At 38.4% G+C, this 23573-nt stretch overlaps 1 protein-coding gene and 1 pseudogene across 1 annotated transcript in view; one reads left to right on the top strand and one right to left on the bottom strand.

Annotated features, from left to right (window-relative positions):
- Abca13 (ATP binding cassette subfamily A member 13) overlaps positions 1–23573 on the bottom strand; it is a 355049-nt gene that overhangs the window by 155411 nt on the left and 176065 nt on the right. Inside the window, exons 41-42 of the mRNA XM_090332320.1 lie at positions 22850–23080; positions 8794–8910 (exon numbers count right to left, since the gene is read on the bottom strand). Of these exons, the coding sequence (XP_090188446.1) occupies positions 8794–8910; positions 22850–23080 (348 nt within the window). The remainder of the gene's footprint in view (positions 1–8793; positions 8911–22849; positions 23081–23573) is intronic.
- LOC150063139 (protein LLP homolog pseudogene) lies at positions 19666–20044 on the top strand (annotated as a pseudogene).

Below are 23573 nucleotides of genomic sequence, written 5' to 3'. Positions count from 1 at the left end.
CACTGCACGAGCACCCTACCGATAGCTTGCTGCTGGTTTTAGCTAGCTTGGAAAACAAACCTTCTTTAGTATGCATAACTGGCAGCAGTCAGTTCCCTTCCCACCTTGCTTGAAGGGACAGTGGTTTTTGAAATTCAATGCAATGTGGACTAAGAAGAGGAGACAGCAGTCTGGGTTTAAACCCATAGTACAGCCTGGGAGACATATATGAAATTAGGAACAGCTCTTTGAAGAGGCAGAGAATCCCACAGTCAGTGTGAAATGGGAGTGGTCATATAGGATTGTTTGAAAAAACAAAGGAGAGGCTATAGACCCTTCAAGTTAACCACTGCCAACATTATTTTCCATCATAAGATGTAGTAGTAAATAGGAAAGAAACACAAAGGACTAAATCATATGAGAAAACTGTATGAACATTTTAGGCAAAGTGGTACAGACAAGCTGGAGAGCTGACAATTTGAATGCAATCTCAGATCTCACATGAGGGGATAAAGCTTCATAAAAATTTACAAAAATAAAAAAGCTACAGTGAAGCCTTCTACAGAAAAATAATCATGCTTACTGAATCTATTCAGTATTAGATGGATTTGTGTTCTTTCACAGGAACTTTAAGCTTGAAAAACCCTAATAGGGTGTTTTTCATAGCAGTGACCACAGACATTTAAATCATAGAACTTAGAGTGCCTGTTAAAAATTGTAAATGTTCCCAAGTCAAGTGTTATAGATGTAGTCCCAAATACTGTTTATTCTGAGGCAAAAAGATTCATAGTTCAAGGCTAATTGGGGTAAGAATCTGTCTCAAAAAGAAAAACATGTGAGGGGTAACAATGTCTAACAAGAAATGTACTCACTACTTTTTAAGTATGTAACTGTAACCACTCTATACATCACCATCTTTGCTTTTACATCATAGAGGAGCAATTGCATCAGAGTGCATGTGGCTAAGAAGTTATATTTACTGCAAAGAAAATAAATACATGCTCTAATTGACTACAATGTTCTACAAAGTCCCCAGTATCAGAGGTAAGAGCAATTTACTGTGTCAAAAGAAGCTTCTCTCAACAATTGATTTTCAAATTGTAACAGAGAGATTTTAAAGGAAAATAGAATATGGAATTGTGTTTATATGTATGTTATCCTTTTGTAAAATAAAAACTAACACAATTGTGCATTTTATTTAAAAAAACTATTATATTTCTGTTATGGTAAAGATGTACAATGGAACTCAAATAAAACTACTTGTACTAAGAAGACAAAAAAAGATTAAATAAAAAGCAAAATACAAACAACAAACAGGTATGGCAGTTCATGACTATAGCCTCAGCTACACAGAGGTATAAACTGAGAATATAATCATTGGAGGCAAACACAGGTAAAAATTAAACAAGATTCCATCTCAACCAATAAGTTAGGCATTGTGGTATATGCCTTTTATACTTACTATGCAGGAAATGTATACAGAATGATCCTGGTCCAGTTTGGATCATGATGCTAGACTTGATCTGAAAAATAACTAAATCATAAAGGGCTGAAGGTATAACTCAAGTAATAGAATAACTATATAGTGTGTTCATGATAATGAGTTTAAACTCTAAGAATATAAAATAATTTACGAAGTAAAAATAAAAAGTAGGGCAGGTGCAGTGGCTCATGCCTGTAATCCTACTCAGGAGGCTGAGCTGTTAGACTCTTACCTCCAATTAACCACTAGAAAACCCTAAGAGGCACTGTGGCTCAAGGGCTAGGGCGGTAGTCTTGAGCTGAAGAGCTCAGGGACAGTATAATAAAAAAAAATAAAAAGTAAATGTCTGCCAGGGTACTGTAGCTCACCTCTGTAATTCCACCTATTCAGAAGTCTGAAATCTGAAGATCTTGGTTCAAAGCAATCTGAGAAAGAAAGTCGGTGAGACTCTTAACCCAATTCACCACTTAAAAATCAAAAGTGGAGCTGTGGCTCAAAGTAGTAGAGCACTAGACTTGAGCAAAAAGGCTCAAGGATAGCACCCAGGCCCTGAGTTCAAGTCCCAGGATAACACCACACACACACACACACACACACACACACACACACACACTCATGTCTTCATAACTAAGATTTGTGATAACTGGTACTAAGAATATACTTACTGCCTTAATAAATACCCAGAATATTTTTAGGTTTTCTTTTTAATGAAAGCCCCTCACTTAACACATTTGATGGACACATAGCTACACTGCCCATGCATCAATGTGGCTGGCAGTATGAGGCTGTTCATTCTGCAGGATGAACAGGATGCACATTCCAACCAACACATGATCAAAGCCTGAACTGTGAACCAGATGAGCTGAATGGTAACCATTTTCCATCACAAGCAGGGCTGCAGGGATCCCTATTCATTTATCTGGACAGCTAGGTAACATGTTCCATGTATCAAGAATGATACCACACTGAATGTCCAGTCTACTGCAATAAATAAGACAAAAGCTCCAGGCCTCCCTCTCCAGCTTACAGTCTTCGAATGGATATAGATGGCTAAAAAACAAGCACAACCTGCTACTAAAATGCAATGTCTCACTGATGCTGTGAACATCATGTCCACAGAGATTTGACCTCATCTATTGAGCTGGGGAAGATTTTGCAGAAAAGATTGAATCATCAGCAGAGAGAAGATTAAAGGCAGAACCTGGGGTGGTGGAAAATATGAATTTAATCTGTCCAAGGAACTGAAAGAGAAGCAGAAGAACATGCATAGAGACATGGGTCACCTGACCATGTATTATTGTAGGCATTCATGGAGACAGAATGTAAATCCAGAGAAAATCTACTGAATACTTCAAGTATGAAAAGAAAACTGGGACATTTAACCTTAAAGGAAGATAGCTGGCAGTCCAGTGCACACACTCTACACTGATTGATTTCAGAGCTGTGTATGAAAACAGAAAAACAAAAACAAAACAACAACAAAAAGTCACCAGCAATTCGCTTCCAACACCAAGATAAAAGATTCTTGGGTGAAACACGTCAGTTTTGTTTGAACATGCAGCGAGGGTGATGCTCAAATGGATATGCCCAGACAGTCAGGCCCAGAGAAGCAATCTGAGTAGGTGTCAGCCCTGTGAGCAGCAGCTCCATGGGGATGAAGAGCCTGCATTGGGATGAAGAGGGCTCTGGGCACCCTCGACGGCCAGGAAGCAAAGTACCCTGAGCCAGCTGGGCCTCTGAAACTCAGTGTGAAGGCGAGGATGAAGAACACCACCAGGCAAGCAGAAATGGATGTCTTAAAAACCGAAGTAAGCTTTGCCCCCAAAGAGGGAGCTTTGAGAGTAGGGACACTTCCACCTGAAATGGATGGCAGGCTAGAATACTGCAAAGGAGATCAGGCCTTGGGAGGGCAAATGATAACAGAATAACAGATAGCAGAATGCTTGAATGGACCAAGACACAGGGGAGTCATCAGAGCAGTTCTCCACAGTCCTTTAAGGGAGAAGCTGTCCTCTACAAGGGAGTGGAGCTAAGGCAGCATTTACTAAATGGGTAATTATGACGCAAAAGTTTTAATCATCTGCTGTTGTAATTTCCCTAAAGGACCAAAACTATATTTTAAACTCTAATGGGAAAGATTCAAGAGATTGTAGAAAAGTTGGACATACATAGAAATCCTTTTTATTTCTGAACAGCTATAGATAGATGATAGATAGATAGGTAGATAGATAGATAGATAGATAGATAGATAGATAGATAGATAGATAGGCAATTACATACCATGATTGTAACTATGGGACTATTTAGGGACATGAGTGAGGGGAGAGAAAGGCTGGGGGCTGAATAATATTGAAATATATCACAGTTATGTCTGAAGATGGCATAAGGAATCTCCATAATGCCTGTTGATCAGGAAGAAACAGGAAAGGAAAAACCAAAGTAAAAGATTGTTCTCATTAGGATATAATACATGCATATACAAGGTAAAATTCCTTGTTTCCATTAATACAAACTGGAAAAATGTAAATGTAAAATGAAATAAATGACCAGGATGTAAAAAAGTCTTTGCTATAGGGAAGGGCAATCAGATGGGGAGGAGGGTAAATGAGGAGAATGAATGAGGAAAAATATGGCTGATGTACTTCATTTGCATGTATGAAAATACAAAACCATTGAAATTGTTTTAGAAGGAGAGTAGTGAAAGAGAGTGATGGGGGGAAAGTTGATGGGATACCTTGTACATATGTGGCAATGTCCATGAAACCTTTACTTGTGTAGCTGATATATGCTGAGAGAGAGAGAGAGAAAAGGAGAGAGAGGGAGAGAGAGTCCCTTATCCCCACCCCAGGTCTGCTGAGTACTTTATTGGACTGACTAAGCAAATCAACCAAACTTGAGATCATTCCTTTCTCTAGAAATCTTCCAATTTATCTAATTATCTATATCTATTTCACACATTATTCCATTAATCCTTACCCCCTAATTAACATATTTATTTTGTTGTGGTACTGCTGTTTGGACTCAGTACCTTACAGTTGATAGGCAAATGCTTTACCATTTGAGGCAGCCTCAGCCTTTTCATTCTTTTCTTATTTCACCAGAGAGAGTCTTAATGTTTTTGCCAGGATTTTGTGTTCCTCCTATTCACTTCTCCCACATAGCTGAGATCACAGGCTCATGCCAGCATACCCATCTTATTTTTGAGATTAAGGATCTTAATTACTTTTTAAAATTTAATCTCACTGGTTTCAAACCACAAGCCTTTCAATTTTTGCCTCTCAAGTAAGTGTGATTACAGGTATGTGCTACCATGCTTGAAAAAAAAATATCAAGTTCAAAACACAAAAGAAAATGGTCCTACAAGATCCCATGGTATATGTAGTGCCTAAAGGGAAGCTTCATTTTGGGAAACCTAGGGGAATGCAGAGTTCAGATAACTTCTAATCCTCAAATCTATACCCACACTGGCAGTGCAGAGTAAATATGAAAAACCACATGCATCTAAAGTGCCCATCTCAGAATCTGATATGCCTAGGCAGCTGATAAATCTCTCCTTTCTCCATAAGAAAGTGACTTCCAGACCCACACCATGTGCAAGTCCTGGCATCCATCTTCATAACTCATTTATGTGGAGTTGCTAGAGTCTCTGTGATTATAAAGTATATATTTTATATTTTATTCAGCCTTCATCAATCTCTCAGAGTGGCAAGCAGTGAGTTATTGGAGTGTTGGCCCTTGAAAGACACATGGCATGGGGAGAGAGAGAGGGTAGCCACAGGCAGGCGCCTCTGGAAACAGACATCAATAACAAAAGAATAATCTTCCAAGCACCAATAAGAGGAGAATGCATTTGCTAATGGCTTTTCTAGAAATTGAATTTCTCTAGGGTACATCACACCAAGGGGGAAAAAAATGACTCAGTCACTTTATTTAGAAGACATTAATATACACGCTCACCAGTGCCCTGATTTAACATTTTGATAAAGTTCAATCTACAAAGGAACATAAATTTAGCTCACATTGAGTTTTATGTGAGAGTTATACAGAACATAATAACATGGGCAAATTCAGGTGATCTCATTCCAAATTTGTCTTAATCGTGGACTTGCTTCTTAATTAGTATTGAAATACTTAAATAGATTTTTAAATTATATTCCAGTTCCAGAATCTGTAATGTGAATGATAACATTACATAGCTTTATCATATTTTGTATTTAATGATGGAAAACATTGTTATTCCTCTTTCCAGGGGATTCTGTCTTTAAACACCTGCTTTTTTTGCTTTTATTTTTGCCAGTCCCTGGGCTTGAACTCAGGGACTGGGCACTATCTTTGGATACTTTTTGCTCTAGGCTAGTGCTCTGCCACCACTTGAGTCACAGCACCACTTCCAGCATTTTTCTGTGTATGTAGTTCCAGGGAATCAAACCCATAGCTTCGTGCATATTAGGCTAGCATGCTACCACTAGGCCATGCTCCGAGCCTAGCACCCTGCTTTTCATATAGCTTTAGCCTCTATTTATATACCTCATATCAAATACATTGACATGAATTCCATGACTCAGAATATGAAATGATTACTTCTCAAAACATATGAATGACCATGATAAAGACTATATATAGGCATTTTTTTACAATAAAAATTAACCAAATTATTAGGATGATGGTGTTTATGAGAACCTAGCAACACCAATTTTCAGGCAAGGAGGATTTACAAGGACAAAGAGCTCAATGAACTCCAAGGAGAAGAAACCCAAGGACCTACATGAAGGTACATTACAAACAAATTACTGAACATTAAAGGAAAAGAGAGACCGTTTAAAGTCTCAGGAGAAAAGATTTGTAGTGTACAAAGCAATTCCTAACATGAATACCAATAGCAAACTTGGAAGAAACCTTGAATGTCAGAAGACAGAGGATAATCTTTTTTTCTTATTATTTTGTAAAAAAGTATTTTTTATATGTGGTACTGAGGAATTGAAACCAGAGCCTCATGGTAAAGAAGGACATTATATTCAGTTCATTTACCAAGAAGCTAGATAATAACATAGAAAATAACATTAGAGGTCCTAACTATATAAAGAAAGAATAATTAAGATAAAAGTCGTTCTACACTATAATAGAAAACTTCAATGAGAGACAGAAAACCTAATGAAAGACTAATGAAAACAGAAACTTAAACAATTATAGATAAATTATAGAACAAGGCTACATAATATAAATTGGATGTTCTATTCAATAATAGAATATCGGAAGGTGGGTTGGACGAGAAAGTGGAAGAAAAACATGGGAGGGATTAACAATGTTTAATATACTCACTACCTTACTAATGTAACCATAACCCCTCTGAACATCACCCTGACAAAAAAATCAAATTAAAAAAAAGAACAAAAATAATAGAATGTCTAGAATATATAAAGAAAATCTGCTTCTAGGTGCTCATAACTTATGCCTATAATTCTGCCATCTCAAGAGTCTGAGATCTGAGAACTGAAGTTTGATTCTCAGGCAGAAAAATCCTTGAGACTCATCTCCAATAAGCTACCTGCACATAAAAACTGGAAGTGAAGGGGCTAGGAGTTTGGCCTAATGGTAGAGTGCTTGCTTAGCATGCACAAAGACCCGGGTTCGATTCCTTGGTACCACATACATAGAAAAAAGCCGGAAATGGTGCTGAGGCTCAAGTGGCAGAGCTCTAGCTTTGAGAAAGTCGAAGGACAGTGCTCAGGCCCTGAGCTCAAGCCCAGGACTGGAAAAAAAAAACTGGAAGTGAAGCTCTCACACAAGTGATGAAGTGCCATCCTTGAGGAAAATAAGCTTAAGTTCACAGGCCTTGAGTACAAACACACACACACACACACACACACACACACACACACACACACACACACACAAAGCTTCATCCCATTTTAAAATAAATTTGAACAGAGTGACATAGGGTTCTTTGTAGTAGTGAAAAATGTCTCCGATTAAAAGGGAAAACTGAAAAAGAAGATACATTTGACATAATCATTCAGGAAATGAAAATTTAAACCAAATACTGGCTGAGCCTAAATAACTAGGTATGGTAACTAAAATACACATATGACACCTGATAATATCAACAGCTGGAGGGAAAATAGAGGAATTCCAACAACCATAGAGTGCTGGTAAGAAGGCACCAAACATCTGTTAAAAACGTGACACTATTTCATTTCAGTGATTTATATTTACCTAGGAATCTGTCTTCCTGATGGAGCATAGTCTCTGAAGAAGACAGGCTTTGAGATTTTACCTTCCATATCACTAGAGTACAGATTTGGGCTTCTTGGTGAGTTATTCCTAACAAATGCACTAGGGCTAGGTGCTAATGGTTCACCCCTATAATCTTAGCTACTCAGGAGGCTGAGATCTGAAGATCACAATTCAAAGCCAGCCTTGGTAGGAGAGTCTGTAAGACTACAAACTCCAATTAACCAGTAGAAAACCAGGAGTGGTATTGTGGTTCAAAGTGGTAGAGCTTTAGCTTGAGCAAAAGAGCTCAGGAACAGTACCCAAGCCCCAAGTTCAATCCCCATGAACAGCAACAACAAAATATACTGGAAATAAGAATAAATCAGTTTCAGTCTTACAAGTAGAAGCCAAGTCCAATTGCCAATGCTTATGCAAAGTAGTCTGCATGTAAATGCTTATTAGACCAGTATGATAGTGGATGGTAGCCCCCATTAATGCAAGGTATATATGGACTGGTTTCTTAAACCCCTCTACACATTTCCAGCCAAATGCCTGAACATAATAGGCCTACCATAAATAAAGGTATGTTAGTGATGAAAGCAAAGCAAAGTGAAAAATGCTCACTGTTCTAATAATGTACAAGGAGAGCTTTTGGAAATAAGAAATCTGATTCTACAGCAAAGATAAACTCAGATCATAAAGTACAGAGTGGGCCAGGAGTTTGGCTAGTGGTAGAGTGCTTGCCTCACATGCATGAAGACCCAGATTCTATTCCTTGGTACCACATACATAGAAAAATGCTGGAAATGGTGCTGAGGCTCAAGTAGTAGAGCTCGAGCCTTGAGAAAGCCCAAGGACAGTGCTCAGGCCCTGAGCTCAAGCCCAGGAATGGCAAACAAACAAACAAACAAAAAAGTACACTGAGTGGTCCTATGTGCAATCAGAATAGAATAAAACTGAGTCCTTTCTTCCTCTGACCTAGATTTCGCCTATACTCCCCTACCATCTACCCCCACCCCTCACCCCTCAATGGCTTCAGGCTCTTGCTATTCTTTTATAAAAGATATCATGAATGAGGTTGGTGGTCTGGTACCTGGAGCAGAGATGCAAACATGCACTTTGTACTTACAGTGGCTAACTAAAGGTCCAGTAAGCCTCTGATTTTCAGGCTCTAATATGGTCCCCAGAGCAATGTGAGATTTCTTGTTGGAATCTTTCAAAAGCTTCAAAAACACCTTTGAAAATAAAAACACAAAGGAAACTGTGGGTTTTTTTCATATTTCTTCACGCATTGCATTTTCTTTCCTCCATCTTCCAACTAGCTCAAGCCAAAAAACATACAGCACACATATGCAGTATTTTGTTAGTCATTCATTAAACGAGTATAACTCTAAGACATCATAGGTATCCACAGGCCAACTGATAGACCTCCCGTACGATGCAAAAGATGAAGGAAATTTGACTGTGCCCATCAGTCTCACTCCTGCTGGAGGAAGCTGGCTGAATCCACAAAGAGCAATAGGCAGAAAAAAGACAGGTAATAACCTGGCCTGCTCAGTCCGGCTCAAGTTTACAACTCACAATGACAGCATCTTACTAATTCAGACATGAATCAGACAATACATGGGAGTATTTATATACTCACAATGTCTGTATATCATATGGGATTTTGTTTATAAAACTCCACCTTGAGCATGTGCTCCTTGTGGGCTATAATGTGTCTATGCATTGAAACAGTTACTTTAGGGTATTTGTGACAAACCCCTATTTCTTTAGGGCTGGAAGTGAAAGTCCAAACTTGGTCAGTTCAAACCTAAAGACTGGGTCCAAGAGTATGAGTCAAGACAAACAGAGATGGGGGAGGGGAGGGCTTGGAAATAGACCTGGTAGGGAATTATGAAAAGATGGAGAATCTTTCACATACACACGGATCAAAACCCACAAGAAGGGGTGTTAGCCTAGCCATAAAGGATAAAGGAGACTCAACCCTGTAACCATGAGCCATATCATATTGTTTTTTGCTTTTTTAACTCGATGCCTAAGTACTGTCCCTGAACTTTTATTCACTCTACCATTTGAGCCACAGCTCCATTTTTCCTTCCTGGGCTAGCTTTGAGCCATTATCTTTAGATTAGCCTCTTGAGCAGCTAGGATTACAGGTGTAAGCCAACATCACCAAGCCAACACTGTAGTGTTTGAAGACTGAACCTCCTCTATGAGTGCAAGCACAAAAGTTCATTGCCCAAAATGTAGGCTGCTGCATCTATGAAACATAACAGTAGCTCAAGTTCAGTAGATGCTAACTGTAGAGGCAGACTTGGGAAGCACACAATAACTACGCTATCATTCATGTCCTCAACCAAAACTTACTGCATCTCTTTTATGGGCTTCACCAAGCAAGGCAGGGTGCACTGTATCTCTTTCAGCATTGTCTGTGCACATGTTTCCATCCCTTCCATCTCAGTAAACTTTTATGAAAATCCAGATTCCCCTTCCTGGAGCTCCTCAAGGGATTTCCACTAGACCAGTCTCATTGGCTGTCCATCTGGTATCAGGTACATGTGTTGGTACTGTCTCTACAATTCTGATTTTTGTCAATAGCATTGCTATTCTGATTCCCTTAAACAAATAAAGAGAGCTGACTAACTCTAGGTGTTTCTTAATCCTCAGGGAACTTAATGGGAGTACTCTAGGGAGAGCAGCAGGAAGCAAGCAAACCTGAAGAGAAAGGTATGCAACCTCCCTGCATGTGGCTAATTAGTTTAGACTGAGTCCTACTGAGAAAAATCTGCATCTTCAACAGTGGTGAAGGTCAGGACACTGCATTACAATAAATGTTGTTCCTTTCAATGACCTTCCCTTCTTTTGAAGGAAAATGTCACACTTCAGTACCATGGCACATAGAAACAAAGCAATATTTTCCAGGGTATGATAGCCATATAACCTTTGACAAATTATTTGACCACTCTGTGACTTAGTCTCCTGGGATAATACATGGTGATAAGACATATTATAGGATTGTTACAAGCAGTGAAAGTGAGGGGAAACTTGTCTGGCTGGCATGGAGCTAGCTCTTTCTGCTTTTGTAAAAAGTCTGTGCCTGAATATGAATGGATATCTTGCATGAATATATGTGTACATGGTCTACATGTGTGCATGCATATGTGTCTACATGTGTATGTGAGAGGAGAAAAATACAATTAGGGCAGAAGTCCTCTCCCCCACATAATCTCATAGATCAGGGAGGGATTATGCTCAAAACCATCACAAAAATCACAGAACAGAAAGGTATGTGCCTGAGAATTTCACCCTTATGAAAAGGTGAAGTCAAGTCTAAGAAAATAGTAATTTAAACCAGGCATGGTGGCTCATGTCTGTAGTTCTAGCTACTCAGGAGGCTGAGATCTGAGGATCATGGTTCAAAGCCAGCTCAGGCACTAAAGTCCATGAGACTCTTATCTCCAATTATCCTCTAGAAAACTGGAAGTGGTGCTGTTGCTCAAAGAGTAGGATGATGTCCTTGAGCTAAAAAGCTAAGGGACAGGGCCCAGGCCCAGAATTCAAGCCCCATGACTGACAAAATTTAAAAAAAAAAAAAGAAAAGAAAAGAAAATAGGAATTCAATCAATATCATCTAGTGTTGGAAGCACAAAAGTCTGGGATCTCACAACCCAGCTAATAAATGGACAAATGGGTTACACAGAGATTTCTCAGAAAAAGAAGTAAAATTGCTGACAGATATATGGAAAAATGTTCAACCTCTCTGGCCATAAAAGAAAATGCAATCAAAACAACACTGAGATTCCACCTCACCCCACTTAGAATGGCCATCATCAATGATACAAACAATAACTAGGCATAATGGTTCACTCCTCTAATCCTAGCTACTCAGAAGGCTGAGATTTGAGGAGCCAGTCTGGGCACTAAAGACAAAGAGACTCTCTGGGTCCAGGTCCTCATGCCCCGTCTCCTGTCCCCCAAACTACGTCCAAAAAGAGGACAGACAACCACTCTGCCATATGGGGGGAGGAGGAAATTTTGGTTAAGTCCCCACGTGGAAATTGGTCAACTATCTCCAATTAATCGCTAGAAAATGGGAAGTGGCACTGTGGCTCAAGGGGTAGAGTGGTAGTCTTGAGCTGAGAAGCTGAGGTACAGTGCCCAGCCCTAGAGTCCAAGCAAATGTGAGTGAAAAGGAACCACTGTGCACTAGTGGTAGAGATTTAAATTTTTTCAACATTTCTGGAAAGCAGTGTGGAGGTTCCTCAAACACACTCTAACACACACATACACACACACACACACACACACACACACACACACACGCAACTAACTACTCTACAATCCAGCAATTCCACTCTTGGGCATTTATCTAGTAGATTACAAACCAGGATACAGTAAAGCCACCAACCAGCTCAACCATGTTCATTGCAACACAATTGTTCACCATAGCCACAGTATGGAATCAGCCCAGATGTCCCTCAAGAGATGCTCCTCAAGGGATGAAGAAAGTGTATATACATGCATGTGTCTGTATGTGTATACATATATTTGTATATACACCTACCAATATAAGAGAGTATTTTACTTTTGCATTAGAAAGGAATGGTATTGTATCACTTGCAAATAAATGGAAAGATCTGGGGACAAATTATGTTAAGTGTAGTAAATCAGAACCAGAGAGACAAATGATGCATGTTTTCTCTTATATGTGGAATTAATTTATAAATATACAAGGTGGCAAACAAGTATATATAACTATATTAACTGAAATATGGGGGATTCAGAAGACAATGCAAATGGTGTGTAATTTCTTAGAAAGACTAACTCACAGTCCAACAAAATAAACATCAGGAAACTGGTACTGGAAAAGGAAGGAGAGGACCAAGAAGAGGGTAGACAGAGGAGGAGAGAAAGTGGGGAAGAATGCAGTCATAAAATTTAATGGATATCCTAAGAAATTAAGAAAATTGAGGGAAAAGGTAAGGTTGGGAGAGATAGGAGAGAATGATGAAAGAGGAGGCATTGACTAAGATACACTGTACTTCTAAATTTCTATGTTGAATGGCAGCTCCTTAAAGGCACAACTTACACAACTACTTAAAGGCAATTTTTTTAAAAGAATATGTTGAAGTGGTCAATGAACAGAAAGAGCCAATAAACATATGTTTTCAAAAACACTAACATTGAATGCTTTAGTCCATGATTCGAACCATTCCTTGTAGATTTCTGTTACTTTAGGCTGTAATTTTTGCACTAGAGACAAACCTTTCAATGGTAAACATTCCAAGGAACATGATACCAGAACAGACCATTATTCAGGGCTAGAATGAAAGAAAATGTGCCAGAACATTTCTAATACTCCATTGAGTTCAGGAAATCAAAAAACCATGTGGCAGTTTTAATATATCCTTGTATTATCTAATATATGTTTTCTAGTAAAATGTGAAATTGCTACCTATACTTAAAGATTAAATCTTTGCAAAAATTTGAAATATCAAAAATAGGATAACTTGTTGGTTTTCATTTGTTCAATTTTTAATAATGAAATATTATTTTTTTAAATTTTATTTTACTGTTGGGACAATGTATAGAGGGATTATAGTTACCTCTTCTCATGTTTTTGTCCTCGTTTCCCTTCCCCACAATCCCTCCCAATCATCTTGTTTTACCCCCTTCCCTTATTTTAAGTAAAAATGATGAAAGGCATTCCAATACAAATCATCCAAAAAAGATAATTAATAGGTAAATATAGTTAATGTGAATATGAAAATGTAATAATAAATCAGTTTTAACAACAGTAAAAAAATGGAGGAGATAAGAGCATGAATAGGATCGAAATACATTATAGGCATATTATATACTAATACACTTGAAAATTTTGTTTAAAAAGGGAAGATATAAAAAAGCTTGAACAACTGGATAGGAGATATCTGAATGCAGGATAAAAATTGAACATCACCTAGCTGGGCAAGGTACCTCAAGTCTTTTATCCTAGCTATTCAGAAGGTTGAAATATGAGAAAGTTCAAAGCTAACCCACTAACCAAGGCAGGAAAGTCCAGGAGAGTATTTTTAATAAGCCAGAAGTGGAACTGCAACACAAGTCATAGAGTACTAGCCTTAAATGCAAAAACTCTGAGACAGTGCCGAGGCCCTGAGTCCAAGTCCCAGGACTGGCTGGCACATGCGCATGTGTGAACACACACACACACACACACAATGTTCAACATCCAGTCACATTGTTCAGGATTTAAGAAGAATGTTGGATTTGTGCACTTGGTGTAAACGATATCTCATTATGTACATCTCTCCATTCTTTGATATGTTTTCTTTCAATAAAAACATCCTGATTACCATATTTATTTTATAATCTCTGAATAGTTGTACAAAGAAGTTGTCATCGAAGCTGTTCATTGATATGTACAATGCATGCTGATCAGTATCAGCTCATTCTCCCCTGCCATTTGTTCAAACTCCATCTCTCTCCTCAAGTTTCCTAGTTACAGTGTTAAATAGGTAATGCATTGTGATGGTATCCATCCATCATTCATTCTCTTTTCTATTTGTCTCCCCAGAATTCCTAAAGTGCCTCCTCCCTCAGACATGCTTCCCCTTCCTGGTATACATTTTGTTAAGCTGTCTGTTAACTGTTTAAAGAAGTTACACCATGGAAACTCACACACTACATATTCCATGCTTTGGTCCATTTAATCATGTATTACATACATTATACACATTTAATCAAATATATATTACATACATTGTATACATTTAATCATATATATATATGCATTTGGTCCTGTAGTTTTATAGGATTTTATTTTAGGGCTAACTTACACATCTGAGTAAAGAAATACATGTGTCCTCAAATTCTCTGAACCTGACTTTCTGTCACTTGTAATTGAATAGGGGCCATAAGCCAACATGAATGGTTTGAACAGAAATAGTACTTGTCTGCTTTTATAGAAAAAGGACTAAAAAACTGTTATTTATATTGTCTTACATTTTGATGTCACTAGAGTTAGCTCAGTCTTCTCAAGTCAAGGGTCCAACAAATGTTACACGTGTCCTACTTTTATCCATTCATACAAATTGAATAAAGAAAATAGTGTAGGAAATGATAAAATTAAATCTCCATGACACTAACTAGCATATGTGTAATTCATATGTGTAACTAGCATATGTATAATTCAATGGAAATTGGCTTTATTTATCTAATTTAATTTTATTGTCAGGGTGATATATAGAGGGGTTACAGTTACATGCATAAGGTAATGAGTATGTTTCTTGTCAAACATTGTTACCCCTTCCCACATTTTTCTCTCCCTTTCCCTCCACATAGACCCCCAATTTATATAGTTCATTTCTAACATATTGTCTTGTGAATATCACTGTTCACATTGGTTCACCATTTGTCCTTTGTCTCATCATTTTGTTCTTCCTCTTCCCTTCCCTAAGTCAAATAAAAATAATGCTATGCCTGTGGAAATTCTTCTCTTTCTTTATAGCATAAATAAATCCACCAGTTTGAGGATTCTTCATTTGGAGACTTATGTCTCCTTAATTTAGGAGCGCTTCAGGGTCTAAGCTTTTACAACAGGCCAGTGTCATCTTAGCACTGATTGCACTATTCATCTGCCGGACTGGAAGGCAGCAGTTCATACCACTGTGCTCTCTGTTTAAAAGGACACTGTCTAATAGCGTTAGACCCCAGCCATGACCACATTCAAGGTGTCAGTTTGATGGACTGTACCACAGAGATGGTCAGCACAAGGTACCTTTTGAGTGAGACGTGGAGAAATTGATGAGGCTGACCAAAGTTCAGTAAAAATGATAACAAGAGAATCTGGCTGAGTGATAACACTAGCAGAGGGAAAGTTTCTCAACTTTGGTCATTTCTCCAGGGTAATAGACTTTCTTGGAAGTCTTTGCTGGCCAAAGATGACACTGTGTGGAGGCCTTCCATGAGAGCATGCACAGAGGTAGTGGCAGGCCTTCTCTCAATGCTACACTCTGGGTTAAAAGATCTGCTGCTTCAGGAGAAAAGAACAGATAAGGGAATGCAGAAAGCTGTGGAAGTCTCTCACCATCATAAAGAAGGATGAATACATTGGTAAAGAGGAAATACTGGAGAAAGCTGCTGTTACTAGATTAAAATAGATTGTTGCCTCACTTTAACCAAGAGCAGCAACCTTAAGCTGTCATGTTAACTGCTGGTAAGCACCCAGGAATTCATGGAGAAATGGCTGATTCTTAGCTAGGAAGAAAAAGCACCAGTGATAGTAGATGAACATACTTTATAGGAAAATAAAGAAATAGCCAGCTAATTCAAGAGGCAATGATTAAGAACATTTGAATTCATAGCCTGGGTAAAAGTTAACAAGACTTGAGGCTGGAAATGTGGTTTAGTGGTAGAATGTTTTCCTAGCATGCATGAAGCCGTGGGTTCAATTCCTCAGTATCACATCCAAAGTAAAAGCCTGTAGTTGCTCTGTGGCTCAGTTGGCAGACTCCTATCTTTGAGCAAAAGGAGCTGAAGGACAGTGCCCAGTGCCTGAGTTCAAGCTCAAAGCCAAAAAAGAAAAGCACGACTCAATCTCAACAAATAAACTGTTGGCCCTTCACCAGGAAAACATGAATAGGAGATCACAGTTTAAGTTCAGCTGGGCAAAAACGTTGAGACTTATCTGAAAAATAGAGCACAAAGGAGTAGAGGCATGGCTCAAATTCGGGCTTGGTTATCTAAGAAGGTAGAGGCCACGAATTTAAATACTAGAAATCTCAAAAAAGAAGGGAAGGAAAAGGAATGGAAGGGGGCAAAGGAGAAGAGGGGGAAGGAAAGGAAAGGGGGAGGGAAAGGGAGGAAAGGGATGCAGAAGGGAAGGGAAGAGGGAAGGAAGGGGAGAAAAAGGAAGGGAAGGAAAAGAATTATCTGTAAAACCTAGATTGATGGAAGTATAAAAGTAAATAATGTCCCCAACAAATAGCATCTTGTCAAATAAAATAGGAAGCTATGGTACACTACTGATACAGATTTGAGAGAGAGAGAGAGAGAGAGAGAGAGAGAGAGAGAGAGAGAGAGAGAGAGAGAGAGAGAGAGAGAGAGACTGTTCCCTAAATAGTGCAACTAAAACATTTACTGTGAATGATGGATTTTTGAGAGTCATCACATGGCAAAAGCCTTAATAATATTCCAGCACCAAACTGCATAACATGGTCTAATCACAAGAAAGGAGATACACTCATATTGAGGTTTACTGTGCAAAATGACTGCTGTATAATCTTGGAAAGTCCTGATATCGTGGAAGTAGAGGACACAGGAATTCCAGGAGATCGTTATGACTCTGAATTGCATCTCTGCTTTGCGAGAGGCAATCTCTGAATGGGTAAACTAAGTAGCAATTATTTGTTCTTAGAAATTGTTCTCTGAAAATAAAAGAAAAAATAAACAGGCTAAGCCCCCCTGTAGCTTGATTTTCATCTGTAGCCCAAGTTTGACCTCTGACTGTTGTGTGAAAATAGGGGTTACAGCGTCATGCTCCTTCTGACCTTTAGGACCTTTGTGGCAGGTGTTCAAAGGAGCACCATTCACCTGGACTTAGCAAACTGGAAAGGAAGAATTTACCAGTGCCACATGGGCAATCTGATCACCTGTGAACATTATTGACACCTTCAGATTTATTAGAAATGAACAAATAAAATTCTGTTTTTTGCATTATGCCAGAAAATTATCTATTTCTTAACATCACAGATAAACAAAGGGACTTGGTAATCACAGTCAAATTTGCTCTCCATTGTTCTCAATTTCAAAGCAAACTTCTTCTCTAAGTCCAAGTAATGGAGTGGATATTTTTAATGTCTTAATACAAATTAAGACACAATTTGAGTTTAAATCTCAACTCTTGTGACTTGTCAGAGTCTATTTGAGAGAATGTGATTTATAAGAATTTTATTGTAATTTAAAGGGAAAATCTTGTTTCTAGTAACCAAAAGAGGGTAAAGAGAGGTATATGGCAGGTAACTTTCCCCAAGCTGCACAAAAACAAGCAGGCAAAATGCAGATGAAGAAATATGGAGATCATAAGCTGGGTGCTCTAACAGCCACCAGAACTACAGGTCAAAGTTTACCCTATGTGAAGAGACAAAATTGGCTGAGAGATGTTTTATAGACTACACCGAACAAAAGGAAGTTCTTTCAAGTCACTTGCTTTTCTTCTAATTTAAGATACATTTTTCAAGCAGGCCGGAATTTTCACATCCTCCCATTATCAAATGTCACACACACACACACACACACACACACACACACACACACACACACACACACATTGCGTGTACCATTTCTTTTGCCTCCTTTTGTCCTTAAGACAGGTAGGTAGCTTTTTAAAAGTATCTGTGCATGTGAGAGAGAGAAAAGGAGTTGTATGAGATTTAAAAAGTCAATATTTATTTAGGACCTATTATGTGCAAAGCACGTACTAAATGTAGAAGGTGGAAATTACTGCAAGAAATTGGAGTAACACGTATTACATCTCCAAAGCAATTGAGCAACTGGTTCTATTACTTCTCTTAGAGTTGTTATTGAAGTTACTTACAGCAAGGGCATGAATCCAGGACAAAAAAAACCCCCATAATTTTCAGAAGCAAATTTCAAGGAGTGGTTATTTTTTTCAAGAAAGTAGTAGGAAAGCATTTTTATTGTGGTGATAGTTCCATAACTCTATGCATTCATTGAAACCATTAAATACAATTTACTCTATGTAAATGCTTTTTTTAAGAAAAGAAGGCAAAGAGGAGGAAGATTAAGAAATTTCCAAAAGGATGGAAATTTGGATAAGTGACATACAAATGCAAATACTTTGGAGTAGAAAAGTGAATACTAAACAGAAATACAATTCTCTAAAAATAACACAGAAAGAAACTGATGCTACAAAAAACATCTAATGTGACATTCAATACAATGATGCTTCAGCTACATGCACAACATTGGCATTTATTTTAGATATAAATACTAGGAAAAATATTGATCCATCTTGTATAATATCTTGCAATTTGTAATCTGAACTGTGCAGTACTATGTTGCTTAACCCAAACAAATATAATTTCTATATAAGATAGGAAAGGCAGTCTCATTTTGGAGGCAAAAAGAATGACAATTGTCAAAGAACTCCTTATGGGGGGGGGTGCGAGTGACAGTCCTACGGCTTGAACCCAGATCCTGGATAGTGTCCCCCAGTTATTGTACCCAACGCTAACATTCTACAGCTTGATTTATAACTACTTCCAAGGTTTGTTTTTGTCCTTTGTTTTGGGTGATATTTGGGGAGGGGGATTACTAGCGATAAAAGTCTCACAGACTTTTCTCCACAAACAGGCTTTGAACTATTTTCCTCAGACTGCAGCTTTCTGAGTTGTTATGATTGTGTGAGCCAACAGTGCTCAGCTTAAGAATTCTTAAAATTCACCACTAAGACAAACAATGCCATTAAATATTGATTAAAGAGCTTTCTTACAAATGGTTCACAACAAATGGTGAGGCAACTAATATCAAAGACAAGAATCACTGGAGAATATATACCCATAGAAAAATGGCACATGTAGGCCGGGAGTTGGGCCTAGTGGTAAGAGTGCCTGCCTAGCATGCACGAAGACCCTGGTTCGATTCCTCGGTACCACATACATAGAAAAAGCCAGAAATGGTTCAGTGGCTCAGGGTAGAATACTAGCCTTGAGGAAAGCCCAAGGACAGTGCTCAGACTCTGAGCTCAAGTCCAGGACTGGCAAAAAAAAAAAAAAAAGAAAAAGAAAAATGACACATGTAAAACTATTCCACACTAAATTCCATAAGGGAATGCAAATTAAAGCCATGAGAAAAATCTACCTAGCCAAATGATACTAATGGAGTTATTATAAAGAAACAATATCAGTAGGACCTCTACTCAGCATCTTGCCCATGGTCGGTGTGGTGTAGACTCTCTCTGGTGAAACATGGCTAAAAGTTTATGGAGTAAGTGGAAAAGGAAAATTCATGCTGAGAGAAGAAAGAAGAATGACCCCAAAGGAGCTCAACAGACTTAAAAGTATTCTCAAAATCAGCAATGATGTTTTAATGAAAGATGTTGAAGAAATGCAACTATACTGACACCCAAACATTGTCAAGAGAAAATGGATTGTGTGGAGAAGGATGAAAATGATGACATGAAGATGGAGCTTGAAATTAAGAGAAACAAAGACTCTTTTAGATCAGCATGGACAGTACCTACTATGGATGAAGCAGAGGCAGAGAAAATTGCTGAAGGCAAAGTGAGAAAAAGGAAAGGGAAAAAACAAAGCAAAATCAGCAAAGGGTCTGGCCTGGTAGCCTCTTAAAAACTTGAAAATGTCAGTGGGACAGATGTTAAAATATGTACACTGATTTCACGGAGCAAAAAACAATTTGTTTTCAGTGGGGCTTATTTTTTCCTGCCTCAAAATAATTTCTTGAATTTCCTTTTATGAGTCAAAGCTGTACTGATGTTTTAATTGAATGCTTTCCAGTGTCCAGGTATTATAAGACATCACAGTTCTGACAACGTGGCCATTAACATAAGATAAAACATGATAAACTTGTACTGACTGAGCTCATATATTTGAAAGGCTTTATAATATTTAAAAGTATGACACCAGATGTTATAGATAGTACTTGTTTGGTGTTTTTGATTTGTATAATTCAGAATAAAAATAATGTCTGTGTAGATAAAAAAGAAACAATATCACTCAGAAAATTATGATTATGAAAGAAAGGGAAACTGTCGTAAGGTAGTGTTGGTGTTTGCCCCCTGTTTTATAAAAAAATGATAAGGGCAATCACCTTCCAGATCTGGTTTAAATTTCTGGAAATGAAAAGACTACAGTTTTAATGGAATATGTGTGTATGTATGTACATGCCTATATATATATATACATATGTATATATTCTCTCACACATATGTACTCTTTTAAGGAAGAGATTGAAGAAGAGGTATCCAAGGAAAGGCGAAGCCTAAAAAAGTTTAGACATCATCACCATCATCATCATCATCATCAAACATAAGCCAAGAGTCCTGAATGTAGAGCTAGTTCTTGAGTCCTAAGCCCTAAGCCCTGTGTGTTTCAGTGTAGGAGCCCAGGAGGAGGGTGATTTGGGGTAGGGAGGTGTTATGCCAGATAGGGTAACCCAGGTGGGAGTCCCCGAGATCAGTCAGCAGTTCATGTTACAACTCCCATGAACCATTGTGTTATATTTTGAGTATAGTTGTTTGACTGTGTCTCTCACAAATTCATGTCCAGGTTGAGAGGTGGTAGAACTCTTTGGAGGTGGAGCCCTAGTGCCAAGGATTAAGTCATGACCTCTCATGTCTGAGGATTCAAACTAGCCTGCAAGAGGAAGTGGGCTGTCCTAGTAGGACATGAATTACCAAGAGAACAGGTTGTCATAAAATAGGGATCTTGGACCCTCTCTATGCTGCTGTGTCCTGACTGTCCATGTGTCCTTTCAAGATATTCCTGACATAATATCACCTGCCAAGCATGACAAAGCAAAGGTGGTCTCAGCAGGTGCCAGCCATGACTCAACCAATCTTTGAGTTCTCCCCTTAAATGTACCCAGCCTTAGAACTGAGTTCTGATTAGTGTCAGGTACAGTGAAATCCCAAACTGAATTTAGCACACCTGAAAAAGCAATTGTAGTTTTAGGGCAATGGCATGCTAATGATTGAGAACTTTGGCTTACTTTTAACCAGGGTGCGTTAGATATCCAAACAATCTTTAATAATAGGTGGTTGGCTGATGGGACTTCCTCTCTTGAAGCAAAGTGTTATTTTGTTATAACAATGGAAAATAAAACTTAGGCACCATGTAAACAAAAGAGGGTCATCTTCCTGAGTGTTACACAGTGCTAGGATTTTCTCAGTCATACTTTGTGACTCTTTTCATGATGTATACTTAAAATCAAGGGCATGGCGTTCCATGGTGAGAATATACATCACCAGTGGAGTGGAGTCAGACTCTTGCCACTCTGCTGGAATGCCAGGCATCCTGGTACCTCTACCCTCCATCTCTCTCTTCCTTCTATCCTTATGATCAGTGCAAGCGTCATCAAGGGATACTGTCCCTCAGAAACATCTGTACATGCACCATATAGTACAAGCTTTTCCTGAGTACTTTCCATCCATAATTGGTTGAAACAACAGATGTGGAACACCAAAATTCAGTTGCATCCATTTTCTCTATATCTCCATGCCTGCAATAAAGTAACTTATTCATAAATTAGACACAATAATAGATGAACAAAAAGTAGCTAATAAAAATGCATCATGATGGAGCATTGCTATTATAGCAATACACTGTGATGAAAGTTATGAGAGTCTGGAAACAGAGCTCATACTTATAATCCTACTTGTGCAGAAGATTTAGATACAGATGATTAAGGCTTTCAAGCCAGCCCAGGCAGAAAAGTCTATTAGCTTCTGTCTTCAAACAACAAGGCAGGGCTAGAGGTGTGGATGAAGTGTTAGAACAAAAGCAGAGTACAAACTCCACTACTGAACCCCATTAAAAAAATTATGTGAATGTGATATCCTATTTTCCTGTGTTTGGGCTGTGAATGATAGTGTGTTAAGTCAAAACCCTGACTGATACTAAGGATAAGTGAAGCTGGCTGACGTGTACCCACCAATCATAGGAAGGGCTGTGAATGAATACTCATGCCCACATTCATTCTAAATCACAACTAATCTTCAGGCCACATGCCCCTGCATCTGTCTGCTAATCTAGAGGGGGTCAGCACCCTGGACAGAAGTCCATGGTAGGCAGCAATCAAGGAAGAATCACCACAGACCTACCAACCTCTACTGAAAATTGTTTGGATCTGAGAAAGTTAGGTTAATCATACCAAAGTTCTCATAAAATTATGAATGATATTACCTAAAACAATAATCCCCTTTCAGGTGTGTTGGATTCAGTTTTGTTTTGATTTTTGTTTGTTTTTGTTTTAATTTTGTTTTTACTTCCACTGAGCCTGGTACTGAGAACCCAGAGATCAATAAAAATGCAATGTTTGCCATACCCTCCCTTTAACCATAGCTCCTATTTGAATGAAGACAAGTCAATAAAAACATCAATCCTGAAAACATGCTTTTGTATCTCTTAGTACCTCTTCTAAGGTGGTGTCTGTGATCCCATACCCAGTCAGGCGTAAGTGCTGTAAGTTCTGATCCAGAGCCTGGAAGAGTCCCTTGAAGCAGGTCTTGTCTGCAGCCTCAGGAATGATGTAGGTCAGCTCACCACCACTGCTGTCTTTGAGAAATGCTTGTGGAACATAGACCTGTATCAGGGATGTGACGCGAGCTATATCCTTGGCATCGTGAGCCTCTAGAACAGAGGGCTAGTGAAAAGGAAACCCAAGGTGAGAAACCAATATGCAAGGTCAATTCAAACTTGTCAGCTAGTTGATTTTGTGTAGGCTCCTAGGCAGACTATGTCAAAATTTCTCATCAAACCTTGGACATAATACTTCATGGAAATAATAAGCACTTTGATGATACCTGATATGATTTCTCTTACTTATTTCTTTAAAAAAAACTACAAATATACAAATACAAATAAAATACAAATGCAAATCTTGGTAATCCCAGGATCCCATTCCCATCATGGTTACACTGTATCCAGCCTCCAGTGGTGTGTGCTCCTGAGACTCCCTCCATATCCCATACCCTCCCGGGGAATCACAAAGAGACAATCTCCTAGCATTTTGAGTTCAGAAAACAGAATTTTTTTAAAAACAAGAAAAGGATTCACAGCCAAAGAAGTAAGAAATCCTTTCAGGATGATAGGATATTCACCACTAAAGAGAAGGTAAACAGAAACCATAGCTCAAG

This window comes from Megascapheus bottae, chromosome 5 (assembly GCF_031878675.1).
Source record: "Megascapheus bottae isolate mThoBot1 chromosome 5, mThoBot2.hap1, whole genome shotgun sequence".
In the NCBI taxonomy this organism is placed as follows: Eukaryota; Metazoa; Chordata; class Mammalia; order Rodentia; family Geomyidae; genus Megascapheus; species Megascapheus bottae.
The sequence above is the reverse complement of the archived record's forward strand: the minus strand, read 5'-3'. Positions and strand labels throughout refer to the sequence as shown.